Genomic DNA, 26,162 nt, shown 5'->3' with positions numbered 1-26,162 from the left:
CATAACAAATGCGCACATGTGTTTAAAGTATTCCCTTTAGTGCCATTCCTTAGTAAAAGTTTATATAAATAAAAAAAGTTATTGGCTCTAAAGTATACTCCAAAAAGTGCACAGAAAGGCTACTTGTTTACAGCAGCAGGAATGAATGTTATGTGTAACTTGTTATCACTTTAGTCTGTTAGTGGTTAGAAGTGTTTGGTAATCATTTATAGTGAACAACTGACTGTGTAAATGTGCCTTTATGTGTGCATGCTTCAACTCTGAACCACCAGTTGCTAAAGCTGACTCCTTAGGTTAAGAGTTAAATGAGGGACATCCTGATGCAAACGCAAAGGCGAGTAAGAAAAAGGCCAGAGATACCCGAGGGTCAGAGGTCACCCACACACCTCTGCAGCCCTGATTAAGCTTCCTGACAATGGGGGGAGGAATAACTCATCTTATTCAGACCCTGCACACACATACACACAAACAGGGAGACAACAAAATGTGGATTGTTCAGGAGAGCTGAATGTCTTGTGCTCACATTTTAAAGTGCAGTTTAAAGATGCAAATAAACAAAATCCTGTGCAAATGATGAGATATTGTGATCTGCAACAACTAAAACTGCACATGTGCCTTACACAACTTTATGCAGTAGATAGATTTGACTTTTTCTCAGACCAGATGCAAATGATTTTCAGTGTCTTTCTCTGCATCTGTTATTTTGATGCCTAAAAAAAGCTTAAGTAAACTCAAATCAAAGAGTTTGTTTTTTAAACTTACAGTGTTAGTCCAAAAAGCTTTTACACCCTGGGGGGCTGACAGCACACTGGCTGAGACACCCCCACTTCCCAAAACACACACACCATGGATTGATGTGTGACGGCTGGGGGTGGAGGCGGCTGAGTTGTAGCTTGTATAAGTGGCGGGGGAGAAGTTTTACAAAAGAGTTTTTGGAGGGAAATCAAAACTCTTGTGACTGAGCAACTCAGGGATGCGGAGGGAAACTCATATTCCCCTCCTCCACCACTGTGTTTACAGGCCTGTGTATAAAAAACGAAGTTAACCATTGATTTAAATGACATCTAACTCCAGATGGACACAATATTTGTTTACTGATTGTCATTAATTGCAGGATGCAAAAGACAAGATTGAGCTTTTTAAATTATAATGAGCTTTGTTTTACTTGAAATTCATCACATTATCAATTGAAAAGCAATTGTTCTAAACTCATGCAGTTCAATAGTGATGACTAATCAGTGTGTTTTTCACTTATAAAATCAATGGGGATCTTCACAGGAGAGAACACAACCAGCAGGAGCACCACAAAGTAATGAGTTACTTTCCCTCCCTGCATGTCCACGTCCCATCCCCCCCTGTCTTCACCCCGTAACTCCCCTAATGTCCCCTCAGGTCAAGCTCTCCAGGGTCACCAAACCCCACCCTGCCGCAACCCCAACCCCCACAACACAATCCAAAAGAGCTAAAGCAGACATAATGAGCTGGGCTAATTGTGTGTGTGTGTGTGTGTGTGTGTGTGTGTGTGTGTGTGTGTGTGTGTGTGTGTTGGCCAGACAGAGGTTTGTTTTGGGGTGGTTGTTTGTGTGTGTGTGTGTGTGTGTGTGTGTGTTGGCAAGTTTTGGGTTTGACTGACATGCCTTTGCAAAAGATTTTTCTAAGAGCAGTCGGATATGAGCATCAGTGAAACACACATAAGATTATGAAACCACTGTGCTCCATACACTGATTTACTTAGTGCATACATACATACATACATACATACATACATACATACATACATACATGAGATCGCTGCGATCAGTGGATTTGTACCCACGTAAATTGGTTGCAACTTTGATGAATTCTGACACTCAAATACGATCTATCAACCAATAGCAAACTGCCTTGATGGTGCTGATCTATGAAGGAACAGAGAACTGACTATGGATGTATAAAGACAAGTGGATACAGTGTTCAGGGCCCAGTTCTTTCCTATTTAAGTTACATAGTGGTGCATGAAGCCAAAAAAGTTTGACTTCCTGGGTATAAAATTACCTGGATCTTCTGCACTGTGGGGCCCAGAGTAAGTGTATTACAGACTTGTGCGAGCCAAATGGCTAACTACCATCGGGTCCATGTCATTGGTCCGACAGCCCATTGGTCCAACATCCCATTAGTCCGACTGTCTGCGGTGCTGAACGGCTCTCGGCGGGCGTATTTCTGCCTTGATGGTGCGCCGCGACCAGCTCTGGGTCAGCTGGGAAAGGCTTGAGGTGAAGCAGGCTCACATCTTATGTGTTTGTCACTTTCTTTTTCATTTTAACCCACACCATGATCTTTTCCTAACCCTAACCAAGTGGTTTTTGTGCCTAAACCTAACCAGACCTTAACCACAGGGTATCATGATGATTTCGGAACAACGGGACTTCGGAACAATGAGTTTAATATGGTCGGAACAATGGGTTGTCAGACCAATGGGCTGTCGGACCAATGGGCAGTTCCCCTACCATCAGCCAAGTGGCTAACGTCCGGGTTAGCCCTCTGCTAACTTGAATGGGAGTAAAATGATTTAATCTTGCTGCTCTTCTAGACTTGGAGATGTTATCTGACCAAATGGCTCAAATCCCAATAGCAAAATTGGTCATCTCACGATGGTGTGACGCTCAAAAATAGTATCCACTGATTTGGACCCAGTGGCATCAAGTGATGGACCTGGAATGGATGGACCTACCTATCAACCAAAAAGTCATTGAAATACATAGAGTATATGCATTTCCTCCACAGTAACCTACCCATCTGCCCAGTAGTACGCCCACCTTATCAACTTCCACTACGCCACTGATTATAACAAAAACTCTTTACAGCGAATCATTGCATTGTGGGTAATAACTAGTCTATTTGGTTTGAACACTGCATTTTTCGTTCCTCTGCGTGATTAGGACTGTGTTTCTGAAAGTAGTCCTTGCAACCATGTTGGTTTCAACTCATATAAATACTGGCATACTCGTTTAATCACCACAGAGGATTTTCTTGTGTCTGGATATTGTTAATACTTCGATTTGGATAGGATCATTGTGAAACGTGTTATTTTTGGATGAGTCATCCGATTATTCTCCACTTCTGTTTTAAATCATCTTTGTTTTGTTGGCCTACAATTCAGTAGTTCTTGAACAGTTTTAGTTCCAAAAAAAAAATCTTATTTCTATCAGTTCTTCATCAGATGAAGACCGTATAGACATAAGTAAACACCAAGGCTGGCATCTATCTAAAGTTTTGTCCGTCTCTTTTGCCCAATAGAACAAAAACTCGTCCCTTTACTTGTCCCGCAACAATCCAGCTATTTGTTGTCATGTAAAGTTGCTGAAAGCAGCTTGTCTTGATCCTAGAAGTGTGTAGTCGGCAGATCCCAAATTGGCCGGTAATCAGATCAGTGCGAGGGGTTTGACAAATGACCAATGACAAGCACTGGACCCTGGAGGATGGGAGGGGTTGCCAGGGGTCAAGGCTGGGGGTCAGAGGTTGGCCTTTCAGAACCGCTCAATCGAAGGGCCATTAAATCCAATCTTTGTGTGATTTCTCAGTGAAGCGCGGTGATTCCATCAGATGCCCCCTGATCTAGGCCTCAGCACTATACGCCCAGTAGAAGCTACACGGCCTGGGCTCCAGTGGTGAAGGAATGACTGGGCTGATGTCATACCTTTTCCACTGCGTCATCTTGGTTGATGCAGATAGCTGAAAATAGAGCAATATGAACTGTTTGGGGCAACTTGAAGGAAAGGAACAGTGTTTTAAATCATTTGAAATTTTCGAAAACTTCTAATATGAAAGTTCTGCAACCTACATCAACATTAAGTTAAGTTTAGTTCTTAACCTTAAAGTTATTTCTACACTTCAGGCTTGGTGAAATGCTTTTCCTTCCCTCCTCCTCAGAATTTAATCTACAGACAAAATCTTTTCTAATTCTATTCTGTCTCATAATTTCATGAAAGTGACTGCAACGCAGCTCTTTATCAGCAATATGAATGAGAAAGGCTTTGTGATCCTATTTTTTTTGTAACTCCTCAATGTGTGTTATCTCATGTGTAAAGTATGTCGTCTCTGGGGCGTCCTGTCTCTAGCTTTGTTTTCCTACGCCTGCCGTCCAAATTTCCATCACAAACATCTCACCCTGGGTGACCCTTTGCTTTCTGTCTGTGGAGAGGCCCTGATTAGCCCGCATACATGTGCAGATAGGCCCAAAATCCTTACGTCGGGACTATGCAAAAATGTGCGCCGATGTGTGTGTGTGTGTGTGTGTGTGTGTGTGTGCGTATATAGAGAGGAAAAGTATGTGTGAGTGTAGGCAGTCATGCATACGTGTGCATGCATGAATGTGTCAGACAATTCAGGACTCTCCTCCATGCTCTACTTATTCAGCAAGTTCCCTTTTCCTCTTTTTTTCCATCTCCCCTTTGCTTGCTCACTCGTCTGCACTTCTCTGCAGGACGACACAGTTCACTGCAGAAAGAAACCACCTCTATTGAAGAGTCACCCAGACAGACTCCGTTTTGTCTCTGTAAGCTTCCTGCGTTCATCAGCCGTGGGTCAGATGAGGCAAATAAAGCTAAATAACCACGAGAAGCTGTGAGGTAAATATTTATTGTCTCTGGTATGCTTTGCAGGATTCCTAATATCCTCAAAACTGAGAAACAGGAGCTAATGCAACCATAGTCTTGTTTAAAATATAAGTAATTAAAAATAAATACTGCTAAACATGTGAGATTAAAACACATTTCTTCACTGAAATAAAAACCCAGCAGTAAATTCAAGAAAGCCCGCCACAACCAACGTTCATACCACCTGTTGTATACAATCAAATACACCTGTTATCATGAGAACATCCAGCCTTGCACACCAGCATACCCCCAGGGACAGGTGATATGATACCCCTGAAGTAAGAGGTGTGTGTGTGTGTGTATAGCCCATGTGTCAGAGAAGCTGGGGGGGTTGGGGTTTACCCAATGATGGAGCCACGGAGACACTAAATTTTGGCGGTCCCCTCAAGGGTTTACCCCCCAACAATGGCTACCTCATTTTCAACAGATGTATACATTTTTAAGAGACAGGCTCCATCGATGAGCTGGAGGACACTGAAGTGCAGGTGCTGACGGAGCAAAGGGGAGGGCAGCTCGTGTGCGATGGCATTTAAAAAAAGAAAAAAGAAAGGATCAAAAGGGGCTCAGGGACGAGCTGCAGGTCACCAAGGAGTCTGAATGGAGTTGACGAAAGATGGTGGGAGATAAAAGAAGCTGTGGATTCAGATTTGGTGCAATTATGGCCCCCATTCAGAGATTTTAATTATCATCTGGAGGCTGAAATGTGAAGGTTGTTGGATTACTTCTAAGGCTGGAAGGATGATCACTCAGTCACTTATTATCCTTGAAAATTTACTTCCATTTAAAGCCTTAATCCTGTTATTTTTATCCTTTGGAGTTTGCATTTTAACCATTATGCTTTATTGTTTAAGAAGCACTTTATAATTGGTAAACTAAAATCAATGGTAGTAGTGGTTTATGCTGCAGTTTTAAATGCAGCGGTGGAAAGTAACTAAGTACATTTACCCAAGTTCTGTGCTTAACTATAATTTTGTGGTACTTGCACTTTACCTGAGTATTTGCATTTTCTGCTTCTTTATACTTTTACTCCACTACAGTGCCAGGCAAATATTGTACTTTTAACTCGTCTACTTTTGTTTAGTTATTAGCTACTTTACAGATTCAGATTAATGATGCAAAACATAAGTGACAAATAAATGATGATATAATGTTATAGACTGAGATAAGACTTTATTGACTAGGTAAAGTCACAAGCTACTCAGTAATGTATAATATAGTGAACATTAGCTCCATCCTTATCCACTACAACATTAAAGTGATGAACACATTCACGCACCAATAATTATAATCCAATCATATATATTGTTCTGAGATGGGCCATTCTCAAGAGTAAGTACTTTTACTTTTGGAATTTTGAGTATAATTTGATGCTAAAACTTTTTACATTAACGTAAAGGAACATTTTACACACACAAAAAAAACATTTTAGTCATGTTGTGTTACCCTGATTTTTTTCCTTATCCACTGTGAGGGTCCAAGGACAGAGGGATGCTGTATGCTGTAAAGCCTTCTGAGGCAAATTGTGATTCATGATATTGGGCTTTATAAATAAAACTGAACTGAATTAAATTGAATTTGTGAAGAAAACTTTTTTCACATGCCTCCATGGAACACAGCAAACATATTGATTTACTGATTATATTCAATTAAATTTCATTGAATACAACTTTATTCATCCTGGAGTAAATTGCCAGAGAATGCTTCAAATTACAGTAACACTAAGTACAGTAACCACAATTTTACCAACTCAGACAATCATGGGTTCCCTGGGTCAGGGTCACTCACTGGGCCCAGTTTTAGAACAATACAATATTAAATATCAGGCAAAATATACAAATATACAAGATAAAAGTGTTTTCAAGGAGTAGATGCAAAAAACAGTGCTTATAGGAGTACAGTAAGTACAAGAGTTGCTGAAAATGAACCAGGGAACCACATGTAACAACAGCAAAACTATATCAAAATATCCATTTACAAACTCTCACACAACTCGTGCAGAATAATCCAAGTCTCATTTATCCAGTTGTATGTTCAGTACTTCCCAAACTGCATTTTTGCTGAAAAACCTTAGTGTTGGAGTCTGGCTTTGAAAAGAGCATAGATAAGTGTCACTTTCAGTTCAGTTTAAAATACTAAGGGGAAAATGATGTATGCATAACACATGCATTGCCCGGGTGCACTTCTCATCAGTACATGAGACTATTTATTCTGAAGTGTTCTAAATAGTATAGTTTCAGCAAAAATGCATGTGTTCGGGAAGTACTAAGTGTACGACTGGATAAATGAGACTGCACGAGTTGTGTGGGAGTTTGTAAAAGGACGTTTTGATATAGTTTTGCTGTTGTTAAACACAGCCCCCTTTGACTTCAATTCATCAAGAATTTTCTCAGATTTTGGATTCTTTGTTCACAGCAGAGGCATGTGAGAAAAGCAAAGATTTTTTCCTTAATTCAAGGTATAATGGCTAACTGATATACAAAAAGTCATTTTGTGGGTGAAGAATTCCTTTAAGTAAAATCTTAGTACTTTTCCCAACACCGTTTAAAGGGTTCTTGGAAAAGTAAAAAGGCCCAGATTGTTATTTTCAGTGGTTTCTGGGGTAAAGCTCAACTCCATCTTTGGTTACAAACTTCACAGCATCCATTTGAAACCATAACACATTATTAACTTTATCACTTGAAACTCAATACACCGAGGCGACGTCAAGTGTAATTCCGACCACCGGCCAGATTTCAAACCTTACACAGGAACAGCTGAGATTTAGCACCTGCTAAGCTCTGTATTATTTCTATGATATGATGTGAAATGTGATAGGTAAAAGTGTAATCTTATCAGTCTCATTATTCTGCAGAGTGAGCGGGGTGGTGGGGTGGTGTAGAGGGTTTGAGGATGAACAGGGAATTTTTTGTGCATGGGGGAGATAGCCGAGGGGGTCATAGTGTTGGCATGTGTCTATTGTCTGAGACGGCCATTGTATAGGGGGGTTTAAAGTTTAAAGTCTATGTGTGTGTGTGTGTGTAGGCAGGCTAATTATATTCTGCACAGCCAAGGATGACCTGGCCCGGCCAAGCTTAATTCACAGAGCAGGATGCAGTGCAGAGGAGGAGGAGGAGAAGGAGGAGGAGAAGGAGGAGGAGGAGATCGAGTGCAGCCAGGCAGCAAAAGAAAATAACTGACCATTCATTCTTTTTGTGCTTTAGTTTGTAGCGTTTTGTAGCATTTTACAGGTGTGAGTTTCTGATGTGTGTCTGCTAAAAGTTAAAAGTTAGTAATATATTATTAATATGTTATATGGTATTTTGATACCATCTTACTATAGTATATTACATAAACTTGTCTTTACATTTCTTGATTGCCTGATATCAACTTGTTACACTCAGTTTCCATCTTCAGTCTGATGTTGCATCTACTCCTACCAATTTTCATGGGGGAGGGGGATTTGTTTTTCTTTAAACAATCACTAGAGACCAAAGTATTCAAGGGTCTGGACCCAGGCAAGTCACATATATCAATTCCGAGTGCATATAAAAGGAGCAGTGTAACATTTTGGTAAATGTGTTTGTGCTGAGAGCTAGATAAAGGCTCTGACACACCAAGTCGATGGTCAGCGGTCAGTCAACGTTGGACCATTGGTGAGGGTCCTTCACTTTGCAGTGTGTCCTGCACCGTTGGCCCTCATTGTCACTACTCTGCTTTTTTCTGCCAATTGCATGTTGAAATGTAAAAAAAAAAAGTGAAAAAACATGAAAATAAATCAAAACCTATATGACTAGCCCATGTTGGAATTTAATTTGAAAGGACAGACACAGGAAGTGGCCACGCTCAGCAGTCAGACAGGAGTCAGGTTAATTTCCAGGGCTGGTACCTGTGGTTATTACACAGGCTAGTTAATAACATGTCGGGCAGGAAATCCAAAGTGTGGGATCATTTTGAGAAGGTGAAGGACGAACCCAAGGTGATATGTAAACTCATCTTCATTGGTCTACAAACATGACGTATCATCTGAAACATGGAAGTAGCTACATGCCCATTAGCCACTTAGCACAATCATTACTGCTTAGCCAACAGGCGGCTCGCTCAGTGTGTGACGTGCACTTGTAGATAAAATATAGGACTATATTAATGAAGGTTCATTATTACGGTTTTGTATTTCTCTGTAATGCTACTTATATTATTCTTTGTCAGACCTTGAACTCAAACCATTGTGTTGCCCCACCCAAAATATATAATTCAATAACTACATTCATATCGTAAACATGCGGGCGACTAGTCGACTAATGGCCCTAAATGATGACTATTGGTCGACTAGGAAAATTCTTAGTCGTGTGCAGTCCTAGCTGCAACATAATCACATTGTATTGACTCTGAAAAAATGGTTCAGTGTGTTTCTCCATTAGGAGAAGGGACTCCAAGGGACTATCAAGATACGGAATGAAAGAAAAGAGGAGGTCAATGACTTCAAGGTTTTAGGTGTAATTTTAGATTCTCAATTAAAATTTGATAGACATGTCAAGAAGTTTTCAAAACCTTGTGAGCAAGAAACCTTAACCTTAATTGTTTTAAATTAATAAGGCACTATATACCCACACAGGCACTTTCTCTTAGCATCACCATCTACAATCAGACACCTTACATCTTTATACAATCAGGCACTGAAAAAAATGAACAACAAGCCTGTCCGGTGGCATCACTGCCGCATATTAGAGCGATACAACCTTGAATTGGTTTCCAAATGCCTCAACGGTCTAGCTCCAGAGCTTCTTTCCAGATTTCTCTAAAGACCAGACAGTAATGGAGTAACAAGGAGCAGCCGGAACGGCAACTGTAAAATACCACATCATAAATCTAAATTTTGACAATCGGCTTTTTCCATAAAGGGCCGTCAACTCTGGAGCACATTACCGACTGAAACCAAACTGATTATAGATTTAAAGTCCTTCACAACAAAGGTCAAATGTTGGCGAAAATTTTTTTTACCCACTCTGAGCTGATGCACTCAAACTTCTAAAGAGGGTATTAGTGTATGTGTATAGTGGTATGTCTATTGTAGAAGATGTATTGTGGAATATGTTGTGATTTATGCATTGTGGTATATGTACTGTGGTATGTGTATTGTAGTGTGTGGACTGTGGTTAATGTATTTTATTGTGCTTTCCATGTTTGTAACATATTATGGTTTTAGGATGTTTTAAACTGTATATTTTCAATAACATTTTAGGCCTACATGTAAAAGCCAAACTAGGAACAAGAGTTAAAAATTAGCAATAGCTATTAACGCTCTGTGCAATACACCAGTCTCATACTCTGTACTGGAACTATGTTAAATTGCATCGTTCCTATCAAATACAATAAAGATAACAAAAAAAAGTTATACTTCTTCTCAGGAAAGCACCTTGTATTCCTGTGTGACCGACTGATGTTGACACCTACCACAGATGTGGACACTGAATATGCATTAAAAGTTTAACGGCCACTTGAATGAAAAGCCATACGCTTCACGGCATCAAAAGCAGAGTCTATTGCAATGCGTCTTGGCCGCCAAAATTATGCATCTGCCTTGACCGCCAAAACATATCCCCTTTGTATTCTCTCCCATTGTATCCAAATAAGGGTATTCAAATGTGGATGTGGTCGAGAGCGACAACATCTGTCTTTCCTGTGGACATATGTAAAACACTATACCTATTGTCAATTTTGGAGGGATCCTGTTTCTTGTTAAGTTTCCCTCCAAACTGAGTCAGCCAATTAGAAGTAGTGTGGGGGGTGGGAGAGCAGCACACAAGACAGACAGCGGTGAACCTCTGTCTGACCCCCAGCTGGGCTTCAACAACACTGCCTATCAAGCTCACCAGGCCTGGGGTATCACTATAGCACCACTGGGCTGCTGATAACAATACTCTCATCTGAATCTCAGATAGTGGGATTGGGAGATGCTCTGTTAATTGCAGCTAATGAGAGTCATAAATGTGAAGTGAAAGGGGCTGGAGGTGCCGTCCTCTAAAGGCAGACGACCAAAGTGGGTTTCCCTCCAAAAATAAAGACGAGCCAAACCATTCACAGACCTGGCTTTGCATACAAACGCCAGGCAATCATGACAAGCTCACCCACACACTGCCTGCTCTAATGAGGGAATGCAGCATCTATAAAGGAGCAGGACACATGTTTGCATCAATCTGGCTACAATCAAAAGCTGCGGTGTCGACTGCAGATCTTTTGTAGTCTAAATTTACCCTCAAACCTCACGTACCACAGGAAACTTCCTGTGCATTCTGTGGCGACTGCAATGTGTTTTCATTTGCCTCTTCTTTTTTTTTTTAAATCCCTGCCTGTCGCTCACTGACTGTCAAAAGTGAAATCCTCTAGAGTTAGCATTGGAGACACTGTGTGAAGAACCACTTTAAAGAGTCTGGCCTGTTTACCCTCCAGCTAAACTGTTCCCTTGTGTGCTTTAGAACACTGAGGAATGTGAGAATCAACGCAAAGGACATCAAGGTTGGCCGCAGTATTGACGCTGTCCCTGAGTGAAGTCGGTTCAATGACACCATCATTATCTGCTTACACTATGATAAGGATCCAAACTCTTTGTCAGGATAGGACTACAATCATTATTAGCTCCAAGGACCATCTTTTTACTACAAGTGCACTTTGAGAGGAAAACTAAAAGAGCTGTGAGGGCCATGAACGATTAATTTCTTGACCCTACCATTAAATTATTTTGCTCCAAGTTTCACACAAGTGAACAAAGGAAAGCAACAAAAGCTTGACAGTAAATTAAACGTCTGCAGATGAGTATGTAGAAGTAAGTTAGCAGAGATGTAGTGGCATCTTGAGCTCTCAGCTGTCTCAATCAGCACTTTAGGCTGCATTGCTTAACAATTTAAGGGTTGAATCAGACCAGTGTTTGGCTCCATGTGGAAGCATGCAACCAGTAATGGAAGAAGTACTCAATTCTTTCACTCAAGTTAAAAAACAACACAATGTCACAGCACTCAATTACTGTAAAAGTAAGGGCCAATCCCAATTCTCTTCCCTTAACCTTACCCCTTGGTTTCAAGTTTACTCGCCAGATAGATTCCCCTCAACGACAAAGGGGTAATGTTGAGGGGTAGGGAATTTTACATACGAACTGGGACGCCATTTCATGCAAATTAGCGTAACAGACGTGTTCACCTACAACGGCATATCGTCGACATAGTCTTCAGCATTAATGGCTTCACGGGGAACTCTGTAGATATTCATGTCTGCTACATCGTGAATTAGCGATTTTCAAGCGTTCATATTCTCACGCTTACAGAAAACAATACAAATGCAGAAACATAACAGATTCAGACATATTTTGGAATTTTTGCATGTTTATTGCATGTTTCCTGTGCGAAAATAGTCCTACAATTGTGTGATGGCTTTCTCATGGATGCTGCCATCTTCCTGGAAAACTCGCCTGGCTGGATAGTTTCGCAATGCCTCCTGGGAAATTCAATCTTCCCCTCAGTTGAGATGGGTTTGTAAGTGTGCATCGCATGGCCTTTCAAATTAAGTGAGGATTTTAAGGGCTGAAAAGCACGTCCCTAAAGTTTGGGACACCCTAGCCCTTAGCGGGAATACGCAAAAACAAGGGCTAGGGCCAATTTTGAGGGGAAGTGTGAGTATTGGGACGAACCCTAAAAGTCCTGCATTCAAAATTTTACTCAAGTAAAAATACATGGGTAGTAAAAGCTAAATAAACTGAAAATATCAAAAGTAAAAGTACTCATTATCACACAGACAACTGGCCCCTGTGAGTGTTTTATTATGTATTACAGTACAGGGTGTCTACAGGTACCAGACACTTAAATTTAATAACTTTAAAGACCTTTTCATGATAATTTTTAATCAAATTCAAGACTGGTTTTGGGTAACTCATCTTTTTCTTATTCAAGTATTTCAGGTATGTACAGAGTATATACATGTTCTCGTGCAGAGGTTGTTAATGTTGTTTTTAAACTCAAGAAACTTTAACAGCCTATTTCCCACTATAGTTAAACTTACTGTGGAGGAAAAGTCAGCCAAATAACCACCATCTAATGCAACCAGTGTGTGAAAAAGTTGTAAAATACATTTTGGTTTCTCTGTGAGTTTTGAAATTTTATTCTCATTCCCTGTTTGGAAAAAAAGACCTTTCAAAAATCAGTGATATCCCAAAAAGTTCATCACCAGTGTGAACCATGATTGATTCAGTAAGCAACTCTTATTTGTTTGCAAGTCATAACTGTTATCAGAATAATTTGATGAATGAGTTTGTGACTTGTAAAAGTCAGAATGTCCCCTCAAGTTGGAACAACAACTCAAGAGGTTGACGTCAAATAAGCAGAAACATGGCAGACAAAAGTACATGTCTGGTTGATGGTAAGAATGTTTTTATTATATATGAGTTATGTAATCTACACTTCTGATGAAACGTAGTGGAGAAGAGGTAATAAGTAGCATAAAATGGTCACAGTTGAGTGAAAGCACTTCAAAACATGCACCTAAGTATTGTGCTTCAGTAAATGTATTGAAGTTCCACCTCTGCAGGCAAAAAGTTTTGCAGTTTCTCTTTCGGGGTTGGTCATTCTGTTTTGTTAGACATCAATATGTCTATTTAAAACAATGCACAATGCACAAACACTGAGACTGAAGTCACAAAAAAAAGATAGCTATTACAGAGAAGGACATTAAAAAAGAAACAACCACAAACCCTAAAAGTCACGGGTGATGGATACTTCCCGATGAGGGCACAATAGATGGAGAGCTCCATTTTAGACACCTGCAGCCTCTTCCCTCCATTTTGCTAATGAAAAGTCCCCAGGGCACCCAGCTGTGACCTCTGACCCCAGACGCTATAATTAGGTTATATTTGAAGCTGCTGAATGCAAAAAAAGTGGAATGCCGATGAGTGGAGCTATAAAAAGATTCAAATAAACATCTTCAAAGGGCTTTTAAAGATGAATTTGTCACAAAGACACATAAACACAGTTGACAATGATGAATGGGATTAAACAAGTACAATAAACTTAAGCAAGACCATGTGTGTGAGAGTGTGAGAGTGTAAGGGAGACAGAAAGCAGAGAGAGTTGCTACAAACGTGTGAGAGTTTGCTGCAGAAAATGTGTAAACTGAGACTTGATCCCAGCTGCCACAAACAAATCTCTTGTGATTTGTGTCAGTTTGACTAAATCTCGAGATAATTCGTCGGACTATAACAACTCGTGCAGAAGTTATGTGAGATCCCGATGGAGGAGATTAAAGCACACAAGGGCCGTATGAAAGTATCGAGACGGAGCAGCTAAGTGATCTATTACATGTTTAGAAAAGCATTAGTGAGCATTCTCAGGGTGTCTCTGTGCGTTTCCAGCTGCGTTTGCTATCAACCCTCTCTGACACTGTTTATCTGGTATAGGGCCCTCTTGTATTCAGTTTCCCACTGGGCTTTACACTAACACACACACACACACACACACACACACACAAGGACACACAGACTGAGATGAGAGGCACAAAGAGAAATTTACTGTCATACAAACAAACACATACACAATCAGGATCCTGAGAAAGTGCAATGAGAGAGCAGGTGTCAGTTTTCACATGCGGTTCTCATGGGGGCTCGGAGGGTAAATATCAGCACGAGTTTTTCCGTGCTCCTCCTCGCACTGGTTCTTCTCACAGCCTCTCGGCCGCCATTCGACTCTGACTGCAGAGCAGGAGTCCCTCACCTGCATGGAGAGGTGGGAAAACGGCAACTTCCTCGCTCTCACTGACTCATCACAACACTAAACTCCAGTAGAGCCTCTTTCCTATTGTCCCTATTTAAACTCATTTATAGCTAAAACTCTGACTTTCTGTGCTTTTTATATACAAAAAGCATGACTGGTTAAAGTTTATTAATGATGGAAGACGTATTCAGATCCTTTACTTAAATTAAAGTACTAATACCACTCTATGAAAATACTCCACTACAAGTAAAACCCTGCATTCAAAACCTTACGTAAGTAGAAGTATTCAAGGATTATCAGCAAAATAGGCTTAAAGTATTACAAGTAAAAGTACTCATTGTGCAGTAAAATGTTCCCTGTTGATGTTTCACTGTTACATATGAAGTTTTTGGTTTATTAATACAGCTACATTAATGTGTATGTTGCATTTTACTGCTGTAGATGTTTGAGGTTGTGCTCATTTAACTCCTTTATATAGTGTTGGGTCAACTTGGTCTCACTCTGAAGTCGTCGAAATCCAGCACATGGGCAGTGACTTATGGCGTCACATACTGACGAAGAAAAGCCATCCTTTAACGTTGGTATGACATGTGTCCAGTTAACAAACACCAACTTTCACTCAAGAACAGTGTTTATGTCCCATAAGATTATAAAGCCAAATCCTGTTCTTTTTTCCTAAACCCAACCACATGCAGTTGTTGCTGGAGGAAAGAAAATGTCAATTTGCAATATTGTACTGATGTAGTGTGTTTAAATTTAAAGAGACTGTATGTAAACGGTAATTTCCTGTAAAAACTGAAGCGTATTTTGAAAGAAGACAATGCATATAACAGGCAGAACTTGACACCTCGTCCTAGAACATCAACAACCAAAGCACCCAGGGTACCTTTCACGTCGGATCCGGTCACGGAAGGTCCATGACCAAACGTCTATATGTGACAAGGTCGAAATGTCAGAATGTGTTGGTTGGGTAGGTTAATCTACAGCAATGCATCTATTCTGTAAGATTCTCCTGTGAGAACCACGACTCTCTAAAAAGTCAAGTTTCCATGTTGTCAGAAAACCAGCCCTGATTTCAGCTTTGTGACAATGCACTTTCCAAGAGGATTTCTAAAGAGTAGGAGAAGAGACACTTCATCCTTCGGTTCACAACAAGTGTGGAGATAGATGGATTTCACTGGACAGGAAGGGGGTGGAAAACTGCGAGTAACTGAGAAGTAACTAAAGCTGTTCGACAAATGTAGTGGAGTAAATAAAACAATATTTCCCTCGGAGATGTGGTGGAATTAAAGTGTAAAGTAGCATAAAATAGAAATACTCATGTACTGTACAAGCACCTCGAATTTGTACTTAAATGTATTTTATGTTAATACTTTGTGAACCAGCTACCCTATAACTGTAGATGATGTGAAAAAGGAATGATAGTCGTCACAGTGATTAAATACACATGCTTTTACTACGTTTTGCTCACAGAAATAAGCAAAGTATGTACTTTTCTTTTGCCTTCTTTTCAGTTTGATATCTGGATACATTCATCCTGCAATTGTATGTTAAAATATGTGACCCCTCCACATTCTGGTACTCAGGATATGAAGGTTTTTTTTTGTCATTTACCCTAAAATGATTTTAAAATAACTTGATTCCACTGCTTCTTCAACATTATTTCCCATGGCAAACCTCAAACTAACCAGGCAAAACAGAAGATGCAGCACAATCCTTCGGCGTGAAGGGCATACTTTCTGCCACCCTGAACGTGGAGCTGATTGTCAGAGGATCCTGACGGGGTCTTAGATCTCATTACCAGCAGATAGATGACTCGGTGCAGGAAAACAAACAGCGGCGATGTCAGATCAACCGGATTAGCACCGAGGTGCCATGGGAAGCTGCTGAGAAGTCTGGGAACAAGGATATCTCAACTTCTCAACTCAGATCAGATCGTCCTCTCTGCATTTCAGCTTGGACATTAGCAGTAGTATGCTGCTGCTGCTCCAAACTATTCTGACAACCTGTGGATCGGCCTTCTTCCTGGTGCAGCACATCATGTAAAGGATGTGTTCACTCCCTTTTATAACAATAGACAAATACCGTGTGAGGCTTTGATCCTGCTGCAGATTTTGGTTTCTTCTAGATGTCAGTCGTGTTGAACTTCTGTTGTGTTACAGGGATAAACTACTTGCTGAAATCACTGATGCATTTCTAGTACATAAAATATATTTGTAAAATGTTTTCTAAGACTGAAAACATGCTAGATGTGGGTTTATAGTACTGCATGAGCATCGAAATGCCTTTGTACAAACTAAACAATATGTATTGTTCTGTTACAAGCAAGCTAACTGCATGTTTGTTTAATGTTCAACATAAAAGATGTCTTTGCAAATTCACTGAGATTTCTTACGCAACCCTCACAGCCATAAAGTTCTGACTCCCAACAACGAATGGAACGAATCATCGATTGCTCTTACACACACACACACATGATCCTGTACATAGTAAATGTCAGCATTTATGAAAGAGACATCATGTTTGAAAAGAGTCTCTGTGTCTGAAAGAGCGAGAACAGACAGCGACAGAAAAGTTAAACACAATGTCAAGGTCCCGTAAACGCCAGTGACACCACACTGTCACTAACATCCTCCCCATGTTTGCAGTCACACACACAAAGAGGAATACAGTGTGCCGAGCAAACAGACACGGCGCTAACACACGCATGCAAACTCTCGTATGCGTACAGCAGCGCTGTTTGAAGACGCCCTCATTGGCGGGCCGGTGAGAACACAGTGGACACAGGGAGGGAAAACTCTGCGGGAATCTGGTGAAGTGGTTAAAGTATGAGGACAAGCAGACAGTGTTTCATCAGAGTGAAAGATGGCATTGTTCTGGATGTAGAACGGAAACAAGTAGGTCTGATGGTTCACACACTCAGACTGGCCTTTAGTAGTAACTAATATGGTGTAGACAGAGCTAACTGTTTCCCCCTGTTTCTAGTCTTTATGCTAAGCTAAGCTAACTTTTCACACACAATCCATCCCATTACCCGTGGCTTTTTTGGCGATGGAAACTCTGAGTAACTAAAAGCATGACTAAAATTTCCATGGTGATAAAACAGTTGATAACCACTTCAAATGAGTTTAATCTCAGTGTGTTTGAACTGTGCAATCCATATGCGCATACCAGTGCATTATACACACACGCCACATCAAAGCTGAATATGATCCTCGCTGGAGAAGGCTGTAGCTCAGGTCACACCAGGGTCACAAAGCGTGTGTGTGCTATTGTTTTAGTGGACGCGTGTATGAATGCTTGCACACTGATGCGTTTGACAAAGTGTGTAAATCTGACTGTCTGTGTGTCTGAATACACTGAGCACACGTGGATGCTGTGACATATTTGTGAAGTCCATAACTGAGTTTAGGCACTAATGTATTCATTTTTCTTTGACTGGGTCACCCCCCCCCCCGTCGCTCGCCACTTTAAACACCGCTGCTTTGAAATGCCCTGCAGAAAACAAAGCTCCATCCTGCTGCAGACAATAAAGCAGCTGGATTTCTGCACATGTGCCTTTGTGTTGGTCTGAGGCCTTGTCATAACTCCATCGGAGGGGCCTAGACTTTCATCACGCACACACACACGTACATGGAAAGTCACTGGCTCCGGGAGATGGATGGCAGTGTTAGCACAAAAGAATATTTGATTTGGTTATAAATACCACAACATGAAAGAGGAGCCCAGCGGGGTAAAGGGCAGAGGGCACGACAGCCAGAGGAGGCAAAATCTTCATTATCATCGGCATCATATATGATGCGTCTGAAAATCAGGTTAGCATCACTGAACTGTGACCAGGGCTTTATGTCTCGTCTTTTCCATTTGATTTGGTCTCATGAACATTTCAGACGCCTTTGAAATGGCTAGTGTTGTTAAGAAATAAAATGCTGCAGAATGAAAGTATGCTATTGATCAAATCCACAAGAAGCTTTATTAAAAGATCAGTGGATTAGGGATGTTAAAAAGGCAATTAATTAAGATTACAACAAGGATTTTCTTTGTGTTTCTCTCAGTCTAACGACCATAACTTGAAAAGAAAGTGGTTATGAAAGAAAAGTTGTAACAATATTTTGAAAACCTAAGATTCCTCTGCCATAAATTCCAGCATCATAAAGTTTTAAAAGCCTGTTCCACCCAAAAATATGTTTCCCTTATTGTTGTTGGGTCCTTGTGACATCACAACTAGTTAAAAAGCGATTACTAGTCCAATAGGCAACTTAAAGTGTGATGTGGAAAATCAGAGCCCTGACACACCAAGCCAAAGGTCGGCTATCAGTCAGTGTTGGGCCATCGTTAAATGTCTGTTGGCATAGTTTTTGTGGTGTGTCCTGCATCGTTGGCACTAGTCAGTCTTGTTGGCTTTTTTTCCGGCCAGTTCAGCATGGATAATCAGTGTTGGAGTGAGTGACCTGACATGGTACCTTCGTAAAATCAGTCTGACGCTCTACACTAAAATGAGAGCCCTGTTGGTCGAAGAAACGGAGCGTTATATTTCAGAGTGCCAAGAGTGTGCCCTGGATAAACAAACATTCATTCATACATTCCGACGGCGCTCCGAGTTTATGAACGGTCCAGTTTGTGCCAGAGTGCACTCCAACACTTGGGATGAGTATCATCTTCCTCCATTGTCTAAAACAAGCCAACAGAACATGCTAGCTAGCGCTAACTAATTAATTAATTTTTTTTAGTCAAATTTTGTTTGTGGAAAAACCATATCAGGCAAAACGTTATTATTAAATGCAGGGTATTTATTTATTTATTTTTATATTAATCAATTCAATTCAATTTAATTTTTAATTATTTTTCATTTATATAATTATTTATTTTTAATTTATTTGTCTGAAAACATTTCTAGATGGGCACTGTAAATAATAATAAAACATTTTTATGATACATTCATAGAGCACAAGTTACAAAGCGCCTCACAAAGGGCAAGAAAATGTATACCATCAAATTATAAAATCATTAGATTTAATAACAAAACAAATAAAACCAATTCCAGTAGTGTAAGATAGAAAAAAACAAAATTAAAAAGGAATAAAAAAAATTAAATAAACTAAAAGTAAATTCACTAAGCATGCCAGTTAAATAGTGTTTTCTCTGCACTTAAGTCAGACACAATAGTGACTTGATTACTGTTGCATAGTCATGCAGCAGGTCAGACGTCCCTCCCCCTCCGCTGTGTGAGTGGTTTAAAGTTTCACTTCTCGGACTCTGATTGGTCCCTGAAGTTTTTCTGAGGGTGCATAACTTCAGAGCTCTGCGTCTCACTGACGCACAGCAGCCGGAGAGTGCGGAGGAGAGAGTTTAGTGTCTAGCTGTATTCTCTTATCTTACACATCAGGGTAAGAGGATACGAAACTATGGAGGTTATCAGAGATAGAGTTTTATAGGGGAATTGTATTCGCAGAGGAATTATCTTCTTCCAACATTTTATTTCCTTTTTTATTTTTACTTTTTACTTGTGCATCCTCCACTGTCGAAAATGCATGCTTTCGGGGTTTGGATTAACGCAATTTGGATTTTACTTTTTGCCATTTTTCACGAGGCTTTTTCGAGCTACTCTGAAGACCAGTGCAGCTGGAGAGGCAGGCAAGTATTTCATATTGCATGTGCGCTCTCTGTGCATTTTGGCTGAATGAAAAGGTGGTGCAAAAATGCCGCTCAAAGATGCTACAGGTGTCCCGGCTGGTGAAGGACAATGTGTGTGTGAATGCAACATGTTGAGACTTGCCATTAGCGCGCAGTGAAAATGTTTAGTGCTCCGCTGCGAATGCGCCTCCGGGTTGTCTGCAGGAGGCATGGGGGGTCCAGACAGACAGGAGACTGGAGGATTAATGCTGATACTTGGAGGAAAAACATGCGGTGTGCATGCAGTTGTTGAAGGGTAGTTCCATTATAGATATACTGTTGAAATACCTGCAGAGGACTTTTGTGGAAGTTTGGCCCTTAAAATGCAATGATTGGCCCCTGCTACCACAAGCTGCCAGCAGGCGGTGTATTCTCTGAGTGTGTCCTGATGTGAAAATATTTTTTACTGTCATCTTCTGTTTCCACTCATAAATGTTTGGTTTAAGTTGCCTGTCTGCTCACATTTAAACCAGCTCAGCCCACCTTGCAGTTCAGCTATTTTAGGAAAGTATCCACTGATGATGCTGATGTTAGGAACTTATTTTCTAAGTGAACTCATGCCTGGAAAAAATAATATAAAAACCTTTACATAACCTTTTCTCCCTCCCTTTTTCCTCCTCACAGTGGTTTGTCCCAGCAGCAGGGCAGCGTGGAGCAGATCTCCCTCCACTGCTCTGAGGGCACACTGGACTGGCTGTATCCCAAAGGGGCCCTGCGCCTCACCCTCTCACCCCGCCTGCCCTCTGTGGCGGTGGGGCCAGGCGGCAGCAGCTCGGGCCTCATCACGGCCTGCGTCAAGCCCTCGGAGCAGTTCCACGGAGCCCAGCTGTACCTGGAGAGAGATGGGGTCCTGGAGCTCCTGGTAGGGGACCGTCTGGAGTCTTCGCCCCCGCCGAGGGTTCGCTGCTTCAGCCGCCTGCCTGGGGAGAGGGTGGCTCTCTTCCTGCAGGCTACGCCTCATCAGGACATCAGCAGGAGGATCGCCTCCTTTCGGTACGAGCTGAGAGGGGACTGGACTGCACGCTTGTCGCTGGACTCCAACCCCATCAGCAGTGAAGGTGAGACAGTGAGGCATTAGGCGGCCATGTTGTTTTGAGTGTGGCTACTTGGGGTCAAATAAGGAGACACAGCGAAGTGTTTTTGCTTAAATTTGTCAATTCTAGCCATTAAAATGCGTCTTTATCCCAGAGAAAACTTGAAATAAGAAACAAAACTTGAACAAAAAAACCCACCAAACTGCGGTCAAACTTATTTTTCTTCCTTCCCGAAAAGTTTGGAGGATGCAAGGGTTTAACCCACCACTGATGATATTATACACCATCAAATCCTCCCTGTAGATGAATCATAATTCATAACAGGCCTCTGTGGGCTGGTTGGACTTTCCACAGCTCATGCAGAGTGCAGAGAGGAGGAAGTGGCCAAAACTTTCCCCAGAGGCGTGCTGGTTTGGAGTAGGAGAAGGAGAGCCGTGGAGTGGGGAGGAGGGGGGGACAAAAGCACAGTATGTGGGGCTTTCTCCAGAGTCCAGAGCCCTTTGAATGGGTGCCGCATGAGTATTCTGGGATTACTGCCGTCGCCTAGGCGACATGGAGGCCTCTGCCCAGCTGAGATGCTCCCCTCTTTTGTTGAGCTGCCTCTCTGTGGGGAGACTTGTCTGTAGGAGTATACTCCCCCCTCCTCTACATCTCTCTCCCCCTCCCACACACACACACACACACACACACACACTGATTAGGCTTGGAAAGGGGTTTGCTGTGGACTAGAGAGGAAGGAATCTCATTTATCAAGAGGTTTTCACTAAGAAGGAGAATGTGTGGGGTGGGCAAGGGGCCTCCAAAGAACCACAAGGAGAACTTTAAAAAATGCCAGGACTCTTTTTTGTTGTCTACCCACAGCTCAGTCAATGCAGACGGACAGAGCTTTGCTGGTTTAAATTTTTTTGTCAATCTGCAAATCCTGTTACGGATTTTAGCAAGGTGCACTGTACTGTTTTGTTTTTTAGAAAAGTTGTCAAGCCTTTGCAGGAAGAAAGGAGAGTACTTTGTGGGAAGTGGGATTGTGCGCCTTTAAAAAAAATCTTTGAAGTCCTCTCCCACTCCCTCTCCTCGGCCCCTGTCTAGCAGGCTTTGATGAGGTGTGACTGTAGACACCCTGAAAGGCTTTAAGTGGGGAAGTTTCATCTGGCCTTTAAATCGTCTGGGGTGGAAGCACCTTAAAGCCTCGCTGGACCTCCTCTGCCAACTGTAAAAGTAGCAGCTGTCTGTTAGAACGCAGTGGTTGGTCTCGCCTTTGTTGCTCGTCTTTGCACAGAGTTTAAGGTCTGGATTCACATCTCACATTCCTGTGCATGTGATCTGGAAATGCGGTCTTTGATTTCCAGAGGCCCAGTTAAAGTATTAGCATATAGGTGTTTTTTCAAGCAGTTTAGAGTGTTATGTGAGGTCACCAACTGACTCTTTCCCTCCTCTTGTTGTCTCTACAGAGGCCTGCAGACCCTGCAACAACACCGAGATCCTGATGGCTGTTTGCACCAGTGACTTTGGTAAGTTACCTGATACAACATGCACCCTAAAATCACACATAAAAAACCCAGAAAACCAGGAACAAAATGTCATCATTACATAGAAATCCGCTCCTCTCACTCGGCCAAGATTAACAAATTAAACCAGACCACCACAAAGTCCTGGCAGCAAAGCTGTAGAGCATAATGATTCCTCGACAGGATCTACAAATGTGTCAAATCGGTTTAAAAGCCAGAGCACCCCAGTGCCTCCAAATCCCCTCCTCTCAAAAGTGCAAAGGTTAAAGGTGAAACAGCAGCTCTCCGCAACCCCCCAACACACAGGAACCCCCACTGGAGGCACTGTAGTGGACTAATCCTGACATCACCCCCCCAGAGAAGGAGCAGTGGACTAATCTGCAGGCCTCTGATTGAGCTGTAATGCCACTGAGGAGAAGTTCAACTGGCAACAAAAGTTAGGATTAGTGAGCAGGGTTGGGCCTTCGTACGGCTTTTACCATGGACTGGTGGCTCAACAAAGAATCACCCCGCTAGCTAACGTAAAGCAAAATGTCGTCAACAAAAGTATAGCAAAACATAAGTTAACAAAAGCACATAGATTTAAATTCTGTTTCTTGAGGTTACTGTAGAAATTAACCTGAGTGTTCTGTTTATCCACAGTTGTGCGAGGTAACATCCGATCAGTGGTGGAAGACGATAACCTTCGAGCAGCGGTGATCAAAGTCAGCGCCACCCGGGTGTTTCGTCAGAAGTATGCCCTGTTCACCGGCAACAGTCGCCTGAGCAGCCGGGGTGAGGTCAGGACTTTGCTGCAATGTGGGGTCAAACCTGGGCCCGGCAGCTTTCTCTTCACCGGCCGGGTCCACTTCGGGGAGGCCTGGTTGGGCTGCGCTCCCCGTTACAAGGACTTCCAGTGGGCTTACACTATAGCTAAAGCAGCCCAGCAGATACCCTGTGAACTCCCAGTAGACTGAGTCAAAACTCAGCCACTTGTCTACCACTCAAGAGTCAAGGCCGCATTGAAAGCCAGGCCAAACTCAGCCCTGTTCCACGTTTTGGAAGAAGCCACATTGTGCAACCGTTGGCCAATGCAGCATGGTGCCACCAACGTCTTCCCAAAGGTCTGAGGAGTGAAATGGACTTCTCCCAGCACCATTTCAGTGCAATATGCAGTCACCGGGTCAAAAAGAACCTGGTGCAGTTGTGACATGAGGGACGTGGTTGAAATGAAGATTATAAGCATTTGGCATTGGACAGTTTGAACACACAGCGATGCCATTATGCAGGGTCAGAGAAAATCTATTGAAAAGCTTTCCATTCGGGATAAATTAAGTCAAGCCATTAATTCAGGCCTATTGAGAGTCATTGCTTTGAAACTCAGGAAAATTTATGAAAAGTTCTATAGAAAGCTCACTGCCTACTAGTTGGTGTCCCTGCGAGGATACACTTTAGGCACCTTTTTGTTCAGTAAATGTCAGGCCATGGGAAAGTGATGTTTTGCTGCCGACCCCGTCACTGGGGTCATCCTCAGTATTATTAAGGAGATTATTATTAAAAAAAAAAAGTCCTCATTGAACAAAATGTTAAAAAATATATATTTGCACTGATAAAGGAAAAGGGAATGATCTGGAAAGTGTGATGCTGCAAGCACTGAAAACCAAATAAAAAGCAACTATATGTAGCATAGTGGAGCGATTGAGAATTTAATATATGTACAGATGATGTGAGCACGTACCGTAGTGACACAAAGCTAAGGCTACCTGAGCAGCAGCTCAAACTAGTGCTGAGAGCACTTTCATATGCTAGCCAACTCTGAGATTCAGTAAGGAGATACAGGCTTTTAGGAGGCCTGTTTATACATTTCAGTAGCCACACGATATTTCTGCAAAACTAATTGGACTTAAAAGAGAATTATTTAAAAAATACGTGGGAGTGGAATTGCAGCAGTGTTGCCAAAGCAGTTACACGTTTTGTTGTCAAGTCATTCACTGCTCTCTGCTGATGTTGTCACAAGATATTCACCTGTATATAGCCAGCAACGTTCATAAAACTGATGACAACAGCCATTCATATCCGAAGTCCAGTGTTATCATATGATATAAACGTGATGGTATGGATGAACAAATCCTTGATCCAGCTTTTGGTGGAAAACAAGTTATGACACTGGACGAGGCTAGCTCAAGAGAAACACAATAATATGCATTTAATGTGTAAAATTCTGCTCTGTTGTATGATTTCATATCTAATGTGCACTATATCAACAAGGGGAGGGGGTTCATACCAAATTACCGCAATGTGCTGAAGCGGTATGTCTTAAATGCGTACACTGCCATTTTTGCTGTTTGTTTTCTATGTGAATTTATGTCAATAGCAATGTGAATGTAAATATGTTTATAAGAAATTTTAGCATGAAAAAAAAAGTCTGTGGAAAAAACAACATTGTGTCAGTATTGTGGATTATTTTTGTGTTTGTCTGCGTTATTAAAATATACTGTGAGAAAACACCAGTGTATTTGTTTTCTTCTTGAAGCCTTTCTCATATTCACTTTGAACTCTTTGGTCGTTTCATGCTCCACAAACGTTGGATCACTCATTTATCAGCACACTAACCCTCTTACCTAAAACATCAACACAGTTTAACCTACACCATAGTATTTGGGTCCAAAGGTTTCTAGCATGGTTAACTTTTCTCAGACATAAGTCACTTCAAGTACCCATGAATCACATCCCTGAAAGCTCAGAACAAATGGCGTGCCTGAGAGAGCGAGAGGCCTAAAAGGCGGAGAGATTTAAGGAGTGTTCAGGACCCTGAGGGCGTTCGGACGGGGAAGGAGGTAGAGAGCAGCGCTTGGAATTCTGTTGTCCTTAGCCTCCCATTTTCAGGTTTCAGGAAGCAATAAATTGCCATTAAGGGAGCGGCGTGGCAGGCTCGGTTGAGCTGAGGTGCCACACAGTCGCTCACTTTATCCTGCCCGCGTGTGCACGAGGACACAATCAAACCAAATCACTTTTCCACTGCACTTCAGACATGCGCCTTGAACCTGTTTGTTTCCCAACACGACTTAGATTTTATCTACAGCATCACACACCATATCTGTCACCCATTTTCTCCTCTAACAGATGAGGAACTGCATGGTAGATAATACAAAAACGCTAATACTGCTGAACATCTACAATAAATTTACCACCTGTTGCTCCTCCTTGGAAAAATTCTGCATTAAAATGTACATGCACACACCTCAGTGAAATCTCAGATTTACTGCAAGCTGTAAATCTGTTTGAAAAAGAGCAGCTGGGGAATTTACATGGTGTTTTGGTTAAATGGGAGGAAAAAAAAAAAATCACAAAAGCTCTACATGCCTTCCGTGTCTGCTGAGCTATCTCCCATAGAAACCCTGACACTGGCTTGCCACCGCATCAGTAGTTCATGTGAGTGAACCTCCAGCCTCCCCAGCTATTTACTGCCTCAGTGCTCCTTTAAAACATCCCGTAGCTGGGGGCCCCGAGCCGCTCAGCTCTGCACAAACACACACACACACACCTCTGCCCCCTTCCCTTCAGTACATCTGAGGTTACTGCTGCAGGGCTGATAAGGCAAAACAAAGA

General features: G+C 41.8%; 2 protein-coding genes across 2 annotated transcripts in view; one reads left to right on the top strand and one right to left on the bottom strand.

Moving 5' to 3' along the window:
- The window catches only part of ccdc78 (coiled-coil domain containing 78), a 51,356-nt gene that overhangs the window by 3,604 nt on the left and 21,590 nt on the right, over nucleotides 1–26,162 (bottom strand). The gene's annotated exons all lie outside the window — the stretch shown is intronic.
- Nucleotides 19,680–25,058, top strand: metrn (meteorin, glial cell differentiation regulator). Its single transcript, XM_033612295.2, has 4 exons — nucleotides 19,680–19,996; nucleotides 20,660–21,093; nucleotides 22,518–22,577; nucleotides 23,217–25,058. Exons 1-4 carry the CDS (start codon nucleotides 19,890–19,892, stop codon nucleotides 23,528–23,530), a joined length of 915 nt encoding a protein of 304 aa, XP_033468186.1. The 5' UTR covers nucleotides 19,680–19,889; the 3' UTR covers nucleotides 23,531–25,058.

This window comes from Epinephelus lanceolatus, chromosome 21 (genome assembly GCF_041903045.1).
Source record: "Epinephelus lanceolatus isolate andai-2023 chromosome 21, ASM4190304v1, whole genome shotgun sequence".
Classification (NCBI taxonomy): domain Eukaryota; kingdom Metazoa; phylum Chordata; class Actinopteri; order Perciformes; family Serranidae; genus Epinephelus; species Epinephelus lanceolatus.
The sequence above is the reverse complement of the archived record's forward strand: the minus strand, read 5'-3'. Positions and strand labels throughout refer to the sequence as shown.

Bases quoted from the DNA above. Each gene is read 5' to 3' on its own strand.
- metrn (XM_033612295.2), top strand. From the start codon at position 19,890: ATGCATGCTTTCGGGGTTTGGATTAACGCAATTTGGATTTTACTTTTT. The intron at 21,094-22,517 runs GTGAGACAGTGA...TTGTCTCTACAG, and splicing joins CAACCCCATCAGCAGTGAAG to AGGCCTGCAGACCCTGCAAC. The intron at 22,578-23,216 runs GTAAGTTACCTG...GTTTATCCACAG, and splicing joins TGTTTGCACCAGTGACTTTG to TTGTGCGAGGTAACATCCGA.